Source organism: Drosophila albomicans, chromosome 3, assembly GCF_009650485.2.
Source record: "Drosophila albomicans strain 15112-1751.03 chromosome 3, ASM965048v2, whole genome shotgun sequence".
In the NCBI taxonomy this organism is placed as follows: domain Eukaryota; kingdom Metazoa; phylum Arthropoda; class Insecta; order Diptera; family Drosophilidae; genus Drosophila; species Drosophila albomicans.
In genome coordinates, this window is record NC_047629.2 from 7,086,464 (window position 1) to 7,095,856 (window position 9,393).

Genomic DNA, 9,393 nt, shown 5'->3' on the forward strand with positions numbered 1-9,393 from the left:
CATCCTTAAACGGAGCTTTAAAAGACGAAATTTATATGAATGTTTCATGTGGATAAACTTATGTTAATGGGGACAAAGTTTGTAAGCTTAACAAGACAATTTATGGTTTTAAACAGGCAGCAAGATGTTGGATTCAGGTATTTGAAAATGTACTTAAGGAGATAGGTTTTGAAAATTAGACTTTGATCTGGATATCTTTTTAAATTATTCGAGAATTTAATTTCGTGGAATACCATGAAACAAAAATTAGTTGCTGCTTCATCAACTGAAGCAGAATACATATATAGCTCTATTTGAAGGAGTTATGGATCAAGTCACTAAAAAACCATGTTAAAATAGAATTAAACGGTCAGATAGATATTTTCGAAGATAGTCAGGGTTGTATAAGTATAGTGAAAAATTCCACTTGCCATAAGAGTAGAAAGCACTTAGATATCAAATATCATTTTACTAAACTAATTTGCATTTGTTATATTTTTACAGATTTTCAAGTGGCAGATATATATATATATTAACGAAGCCGTTACCAGCTGCAAGATTCATCGCCTAAAGAAGAAAACTCGGAATAAATCATATCTGAGAATGTCTGAAAAAACATTTGGTGCCTTGAAGATTTAAATTGAATGCTCTGCTGAATAATAATTATTGCTGATTTGAACTTAATTTAGCACTTATTTAGAATAATCAAGCAAAATTAATTTAAAATTAATATAAATAAGTTTAATCTTAATTGAAAGAAAAATAAAAGTGAATTTAAAATTAAGTTTATTTTAACTGTTCATTATAAAATTTGATTTGATATATGTATATATAATATATGTATATATGATTGAGATGTGTTTTTCTTTGTCATAGCTATATCAAATTGTTATTCCCCAGAAATGAAAAGAATAAATAGAAGGACTTGCACTTGCTTGTTGTATTCAAAATAAGCAAGCAATGTGACTGTATGGAGTATCGAAGTAGAACACAGAGAGGGACTATCAATTTTGTTTTTTGTTTCATTAGTTTTTGGACAGCAAGAGTGTGCAGATCGTTTCAATCAACTGCGTGTTCATTTATTTAATTGTTGGACTTAATTGTATTATATTAATTATTTCAGTAAATTATTTATTTGTAATTTTTATTATTTAACTTACATTTAATAAAAAGTATTAAAAAAAGAACAAAATAAAAGCTTACAACATTTCTGAATTCTGGTCGGTTACAGTTGGCTAAGAAAAAATTATATTATTATTATTACATCAGTGTTGGCCTTGGATTTCTACAAAAGGCAATTTTGAATTCCGCGCAATTTGTTTCCTTGGTTTCGCTCAAGTCGATAACAACCAGCTGTTGACAACAACTATTGCTGTGTTGTTGTAGTTGGATTCATTGTAAAACTATGTAATCAACACCAACGAAAATACAAATTTAAAATAAAATGTAAAATTAGTTTAAACATGCAAACAATTGGCCAAAAGAAATATATTTATAGTGTAATAATAAAAATATCAAATTAAGGATTATATTGTTCTTTATATTATTTTTAAAATTCCTATAAAACAAATGGGAGTGTGCTTGACTGTGAGATACCTGCTATTTATTTTGAATAAAACCATGTTATCTAATATATACTGAATTTTTTTAAAATATACCAAGGACTATTTGACAATAATATTTAAATAATAACCATTATTATTTTTATCTGATCGTAACATCGACTTTTAACGCTAATCAAGAGGGTGGAAGATTCCTCCTGCTGCATGTTACATACAGGCAGAAATTTATAAATTATTAGTTTTTCGAATAATGTAATAATAATAATTTAATGACAATTGGGAAATCGAAAATTATATTAAATCCTATCTTTAAAGGTATTATGAGACTATTAATTAAAAGATAATGTAAATGGAGTGGTCTATTTTGAATTTTTGGATTAGTTATTCACTTAACTGTTCGATAATTTTAAATGATTAATGATTTTTTATATGATTATTTTAGTCAGAGTTCGGAATGAAAATTGAATAGAAATTCAAAAAAAAAAAAAATTAAGTAAAGAATTATATGAAATTGGAATTCTTTATATGGATTATAAATTTAATATAAAATATGTATGTCGATTTGAAAAGAAATAAGGAAATACATAATGCTGTTTAAATAATTGTGTAGTTTATTGAAGCCAAGCAAATACATATGTATATGTATAATCAAAACATAAACTTAACACTTAATCCTGTTTGGAAAGATGCACCTTAGAACCACTTGGGCAGCGCATCATTGGGCAGATTCTTGTGATTGGGCAAAGCGGTGCATGGACGCTGCTGACGCCAGAACTCCTGACGCTTGTTGAGGAAGCAAACGGCTTCCTTGGCCAAGGCAGAGATGTTCTCGGTGTTGGTGTCCGCACGCACCAGATCCGGATGGAGCAACAGCTTCTCGAGGTACTCCTTATCGACGCACAGCTCCCCGAGCAGCTTGCGTGCATTGCGTCGCTCCAGATCCGCTTTCGTGGGCTTCTGGCGCACCATTTGTGGCCGGGCACTGTTCGGTCCCTGTGACTTGGGCGTGTTGTCACCAGACTTGCGTGACTTGCTGCTCTTGGGAGGCGGGACAGTAGATCGTGTCTTGGTGCCAATCGTATTCTCGATGGCTTCCTGTGTCTTCTGCACGCCCAGGCGAAAGGAGGCGAGCTCCGGACGAGCACGCAGTCCGCGATGGAAGAACATCAGACTCTGCTCGAACTGACCGAGATAGTAGAGGGACTCTGCCTTCTGGTAAATGGCGCGAATGTTATTCTTATCTTCGGCCAAAGCGGTTTCGGCATCCTGCAAAGCTTTCGATGCCTCACCCAAGAGAAGATAGCACTTGCTGCGCGAGATTAGCGCATTGATGTCCGTATTGTTCAGCTCCAGGGCCTGTAAGATATCAAATAAATAAATCTTGTATTAGAGAAGGAATACCGAGAAGGTTTAGTTGGGTGGAGAGAAGGACTAATGGAACCTTGCAGAAGAACTGTATCGCATTCTCAGGATTTGCATTCTTGATCTCCTTTAATCCCAGCGCTATGATCGAACTTATGTCCGCCTCGTCGGGAATGAGCAACGCCTCGTTGCGATCCTGTTTCTGCTTGATCTGCAGACTCTGCTTGATGTCAAAGGTGCCGGCACTGACAGCCGCTGCCCGATCCTTGTCCGTGTAGAAATCAACAAAGTTCTCCTTCGGCTTCTTCTTCTTCAACATCTGCTCCTCGATGCGTTTGCGAGCAGCTCGCAGCTCTGCCTCGATGCGATTGCCACGCTTCGAGCCACCGGCGTCCATATCATCCGGATGCTTGCTGGAGCGGCGTGCGCCTCGTTCTGTGGAGGATTTGCCACCCGCGCCATAGGAGTCGCGACGCTCCCATATCGGTGGCTTATGCGACACCCGGCCACGGCCCTTTGACCTCTTGTTTGACTCGTCCAAATCCTCTTCGTCGGCATTGTTACCAGTGCGTATAAAGCTCTGCAGGAGCTCCTGTTCCTTATCGACGGCTAGAATATTGTTCAACACGCTGGTGGACATTGCGACTCAAGTTGTGCTGCGAATTTTCGTCAATCGAAGCGAGTGTGAAAAATTCACACCTTCGCTGACAGTTGCAAACAAACGGTAATTGATTTGCCATTTGTCGCTGTTGCTTGGAAACTGTGAGGACCTCGAAATGGGTTAACAATCGATAACAAATAACAATAGCACGTGGCAGGTGGCACGACTTGGTCGAGGAAGGGAGACAACAAGGTGCTGACATTGAAATAGTTGCTCAACTGACACTTGGATTGCATCAAAAGTTAAGTTTAGGGATGAGGATCCCAACCTCAGTTGGTATTCCGCGACTGCAACCTATAGACAATGTTACATTAGTTGCTTTTCTAAAGGGCAAAACGTTGGAATAATGATAATAATAAAAATAATCAAATTATAAACGTAAGAAATATAATTTATGTTTTTTTCACTTCAAAAACATTATGAATTCAATTAGAAGAAAAATTAAAGTATGAAATACATTTTATAAAGAAGACTAAAAAATAATAATAATTAATAATAATTAGAAATACAGCTAAAAACGTAGTTGAATTTAATCTTAACATTTTTAACTTACAGAATTAAGGTCTTTTTAATCATTAGTTCCTTTAGAGATTTAACTTAAAGAGCTTACCTTGAAAAATAAGGTAACCGTACTATAATAAAATAAATAAATAATAAATGTAAGAAATATAATTTAAATCCCTGCCAGTCAAATGCATTGCATTTCAAGGTTTCATTATCACTCATTCCCGCTACATTCAAAACTTTCCTTCCTTAACGATTTATAGTCACCCTCAAACTGTACGCAGCCAGAAGCTTTTGCAAAGCTCCAACAATTAGCGCCATCTATTGTTCATTTCCGAGCAGAGACCGTTGCATTTTGAATAAAATTGTTGCCATTGCTCATCAGTTCTGAGTTGTTTCACGTTAATTTTCAACATCGTGTGTGAATGCTAATTGAACTTGTATTATTTACCTGATTGTAGCCAGTTAAAGCCTTGTAATACTCTCGCACTTTCATGTGATTATTGCTCTGATCACATAGCAGCTTAATATTCGTTTCGATTTCCTCGAGCGTGTCAACTTTTTGCTTTTTTCGCGGCATTGCAATTATTAATATTTATTTATGTTTTATAACTAATTAGAGTTCTTTATAGTTTTTTTTTTTATTACTTCACGGCACTAAATGCTAAGTGTTTTATATGGCACATCTGTTATGTGTTCTTTCGAACATATTTATAACCGAACATTTTTCTTTCGCCGTGTGCTCAGTTCGCTCGTCAATTGGTAACTGAATCAAAACTCAAAGGTTTGCTCTTCTTTCATATTTCTGTTGGCTCTGCGCTGTTGGCCAAGCCAAAGGGGAAGAGGTATAAGAATGAGAATGAGAAGAACTTGCTTTGTGGCAAAAGTTTTTGGTTGTTTCTATCGGTTGTTGTGGTTGTGTTGTGGCTTTTGTAAGTTAGTTTGCATGTGCTGACAAGCCTCAATAAACTTCAATAAACTTGTTTTAATATCTCAACAATTTACTCCTGAAACTTGAAAGAGACCGTGTAACAATAGAAAACTTCCTTTACGTGGCCAGTGAAGATGTCAGGCATGACATCTCTCCACAATGTAACTACATTAGAAAATCTGAAAATACCTTAATTAAAGCTCATTAAATTTAATCCAATCACTCAAAATCAATGTTTCATTAACGAAGCCAAAAGTCACGCACAGTTTGTTTTTGGTTGTCGGGGCGTTTTCTGGGCTTCTTTTTCGGTACGCAAAATTGTTTAATGGTTTTGTAAAAGCCAATTAAACACCCAGCTGATAAGAGCTGTTTAGCCAATTCATTCAATGGCAATCAATAAAGAAAGGGTAACACAAAGGGGAGCTTATATTGAAGGCCTTTCTTCATTAGGAGCAAACCTCATTTATTGTCTGTGTAAATGGCATTCGCTTGTTAAGAACATTTACTGTAACATATTTATGAAACTATGCAAATTGCTATTAATTTTCTTGTATTGTTTTTAGAGTAAATAAATAAGTTTGATGTCTGTGGCCCCAGCCTGAGACATAGACCAGACCAGACCAGACCCGACCAGGCCAGGCCTTGCGTGTTCCCCGCTCATTTGCTCATGGCAGCAACCTTCGCGGCGTGGCGAAACAATTTTTGTTTGCCCTGCCCTCATAAGCAATCGGCTTCAGTGTTGCCATACATGCCCCCCCTACAGTCCCCTCATTCTCGTATACCCCACCACATTTCCCAGGCTGAAGCTGAAGACATTTTGTGGCCTATTGAAGCTTGTCTTTTACCATCGTCCCAACTTTGACCTGACAGCTGCTTCTTGTTCCCTTTACGACGTTGCAGACATGATGGAAAAATTATGATATTTGCATACGTTCAAGTTGAGAACTCTGTAAACTTCTTTGCTTCGCCTCCCTAGTTGTAGATTGAACACGAGCTCCTCCGTTATGTGGGTTAGACTTTAATACTTATTTGTATTTACGACATTTCCAATTCTGTTGACAAATACAGCCGACTCGCTCGGCTCGATTCTAATCGCTTCAATTGCTTGATTGTTTTGGGTGGCAACTCGATGGCATGCAACCGAAGATTGCCACAAACGTTGCAGACCTGTTGCCACTGAATCAACTTATTGTGCTTCCACATACGAGACTTGTATGCACGAGTTGCATAACTTTTAAGTATCTGTCTCTCTCATCTCGAAAAGTTGTCAATCATCTGACACATTTTAAATCACGTACATGTACTTCATGAAGTGTTTGGAATAAGCCAGATATATTAATAGCTGAAATTTAAGCGAAAACATATAATATCAATAATAAATTTAATATTTTATAAATAATTTTTATTAAATTTAAATTATTATTAATAATAATAATGCTTTACTACAGAACTAATATTATTTATTAGGTTAGCTATTCTGGATTAGTGGATATGGCTTTAAATAAATAAAAATGAAAATAATGTGTTCTTAAAATATTATAATTAAAAATATACATATCATAGTATTTTTGTAATTATATGTAGATTATACATATTTATATTACAAATAAACATAACTGTAATTTGTTTTTCTAGTAGAATAAAATCAGATTTCTTACATATGTATATAACATACAGTCAATAATACATAATACATTAACTTCATGGAGTATAATTTAATAATTTATAAACAGAATAATTTATAATTAAACTGACTTACTAATAGTATTGTTTTAATAACCATAAACAATTATAGACAAATATATTATTAATTTAAAAATATATTTTCAATTAATTCAACATGTGAATCATTCATTTATTTTCTCTGTTTATAATCTAGTTTGTTATAATATCACTATTCAAATAACCGCAAAATAGCAATGTTAACTCCAAGCAATGTTAACTCAAAATGGCACTGTTAACTACGCGCAATAAGAGAAAATGTTAGTTCAGCTGATACAAGCATAAATGTAGTACATTTGTAGATGTAAACTTATCTAGAAATGCTTTTTCTTTTCTTCTACTTCAGACATTGGTCACCCAGTCTTATCTTTTCAAGATAAGAAATGTCTTAATTAATTGAACTCAATGTCAAGGGTATTGCTTAGCAGTTGCACAGCATTCAGCTTTTGTATGGATGTAGATAATATATATATGCGGTGAACATATGTATTTTCATAATTACATATAGTATATATGTATGTACATATGTTTGCATGTAAAAATATAAATAGCGGCATTTGTGCCGCTCATTGCTTACATATAAGGCAGCAAAAGAATAGCCGATACATTAATTATAACTTCCATATTATTCAATTGTCGAATAGGCTGTAAATACGGCTGTTTTTTGCCGTACCACCCACAATAATTGATTTTTCAGTTAACTCCCAAGCAATACACACACAGTAAATACAGTACATAAGAATCTATGTGTATGTATGTATATAATATACTAATCAGAAGTATACACACACAAGTGTAAAAACGTGTATACACACATATAAAGACTTGTGTATGTATGCGTGTATATATTACGCATATATGAATGTTCTGAGAAAAACAAATTAAATTAATCTATGAGCTATGATTGTGTATTATTCACACTGTCAATTTCATAAGTCACATTGAAAATGCCGTAATTTGTGTTTTTTTTATTTTTTTTTATTTGTAACGAGATTAGGTTATATAATTTATGTAACTGTTGTTTGCGCGGCTCATCAAACAGGAGAGAGAAGATCTGTTGGTAACAATAATACAATTACAATTACAGCTACATGCACACATGCAGGCATGTATGTGACATTAATATACGAAGTTTGGTGTATGTATTGGTGTAATTGTTGTTTTTTTTTTATTGGGTAAACTGATAATGCGTGTGTTTGTATGCGTAAATCGGATGCTTCTCATCTATAGAATTAAATGCTACACCTCCTGTTTGTGCGTATTGAGAAGAGTTAACATTGTTGTTCTTTTTTATTTAGCCTGTGTATTTAATCCTTGCTCTGCATGTACTTGATCAAGTCAATGACACGGTTGGAGTAACCGAACTCGTTGTCGTACCACGAAATCAACTTCACGAACTTGTCGTTCAGAGAGATGCCAGCCTTGGCGTCGAACACCGAGGAGTGAGTGTCGCTGAGGAAGTCGGTGGAGACAACCTCCTCATCGGTGTAGCCCAAAATGCCCTTCAATGGTCCATTGGCAGCCTCCTGCACCTTGGCCTTAATCTCATCGTAGGTGGCGCCCTTGCCCAGACGCACGGTCAAATCGACAACGGACACATTGGGTGTGGGGACACGGAAAGCCATGCCAGTCAATTTGCCATTGAGAGCTGGGATGACTTTGCCAACAGCCTTGGCAGCGCCAGTCGATGCTGGAATGATGTTTTGGGCAGCGCCACGGCCATCACGCCACAACTTGCCGGAGGGGCCATCGACGGTCTTCTGGGTGGCAGTGGTGGCATGCACGGTGGTCATCAGACCCTCAACGATCTCGAAGTTGTCGTTGATGACCTTGGCCAAGGGAGCCAAGCAGTTGGTGGTGCACGAGGCGTTCGACACAACCTTCATGTCGGGGGTGTAGGCATCCAAGTTGACGCCGCAGACGAACATGGGTGCGTCGGCAGATGGGGCCGAGATGATGACCTTCTTGGCGCCACCCTTCAAGTGAGTGGAGGCCTTCTCGGTGGTGGTGAAGACACCGGTGGACTCAACAACATACTCAGCACCAGCGCTGGCCCAGTTGATGTTGGCGGGGTCGCGTTCGCTGAACACGGTGATCTTCTGGCCGTTGACGACCAGGAAGCCGCCCTCGGCGGACACGGTGCCCTTGAAACGGCCGTGGGTGGAATCGAACTTGAACAAGTAGACCATGTAGCTGACATCGATGAATGGATCGTTGACCTGCAGATGACATTTGGATACATTGTACATACAAATTTCATTATGCGGAAAACTAATTGCATCAAATTTTAATTTACAGCATTATTTCAAATATGTTTTTTCTTTGCTGTTTATTCACTTACAGCAACGACGGTGGCGCCCTTGTCGATGGCGGCGCGCAGCACCAGACGACCGATGCGGCCAAATCCGTTAATACCAATTTTCGACATCTTTTTTGGATTTATGAAAATTTCTTTTCTGGATCACACTTTTACTTTCGCTCAGTTCACCCGTCGGGAATCAACTGCAACTGCTTTGAGTAAAACGACTTCAGATTCGCGTATCGTCTGAGTTCAAAGTCAAATGAAGGACGTTTACGTCACGCCCACCCCACCACGAAGCATGGGCAAAAAGTACGCGATCGAAAGCTGATTGCTATACGACTAACATGCGCTTCGCAACACTATCAGCTGG

The 9,393-nt window shown here is 37.0% G+C and overlaps 2 protein-coding genes across 3 annotated transcripts; both read right to left on the reverse strand.

Annotated features, from left to right (window-relative positions):
* Positions 1 to 2,139: 2,139 nt before the first annotated feature.
* Positions 2,140 to 4,816, reverse strand: LOC117569251 (outer dynein arm-docking complex subunit 4). Of its 2 annotated transcripts, none has more exons than XM_034250326.2 (2): positions 4,520 to 4,816; positions 2,140 to 2,897 (listed from the first exon to the last, which is right to left on the reverse strand). In XM_034250326.2, the coding sequence occupies exons 1-2, from the start codon at positions 4,646 to 4,648 to the stop codon at positions 2,235 to 2,237; spliced, it is 792 nt and encodes a 263-aa protein (XP_034106217.1). In that variant the 5' UTR covers positions 4,649 to 4,816; the 3' UTR covers positions 2,140 to 2,234. The 2 variants fall into 2 exon arrangements, with proteins under 2 accessions (XP_034106217.1, XP_034106216.1); XM_034250325.2 differs by lacking the exon at positions 4,520 to 4,816 and adding an exon at positions 2,983 to 3,625.
* Positions 4,817 to 7,677: 2,861 nt separating this feature from the next.
* On the reverse strand, positions 7,678 to 9,238 carry LOC117568608 (glyceraldehyde-3-phosphate dehydrogenase 2). Its single transcript, XM_034249369.2, has 2 exons — positions 9,063 to 9,238; positions 7,678 to 8,940 (listed from the first exon to the last, which is right to left on the reverse strand). Exons 1-2 carry the CDS (start codon positions 9,147 to 9,149, stop codon positions 8,029 to 8,031), a joined length of 999 nt encoding a protein of 332 aa, XP_034105260.1. The 5' UTR covers positions 9,150 to 9,238; the 3' UTR covers positions 7,678 to 8,028.
* Between the last annotated feature and the right edge of the window lie 155 nt (positions 9,239 to 9,393).

What these genes read in the sequence shown, in the direction of transcription:
- LOC117568608 (XM_034249369.2), bottom strand. Translation starts at nt 9,149, where the DNA reads ATGTCGAAAATTGGTATTAACGGATTTGGCCGCATCGGTCGTCTGGTG. An exon ending in AGGGCGCCACCGTCGTTGCT is followed by an intron (nt 8,941 to 9,062) that starts GTAAGTGAATAA and finishes TGTCATCTGCAG; the next exon opens with GTCAACGATCCATTCATCGA.
- LOC117569251 (XM_034250325.2), bottom strand. Translation starts at nt 3,543, where the DNA reads ATGTCCACCAGCGTGTTGAACAATATTCTAGCCGTCGATAAGGAACAG. An exon ending in CGATACAGTTCTTCTGCAAG is followed by an intron (nt 2,898 to 2,982) that starts GTTCCATTAGTC and finishes GATATCTTACAG; the next exon opens with GCCCTGGAGCTGAACAATAC.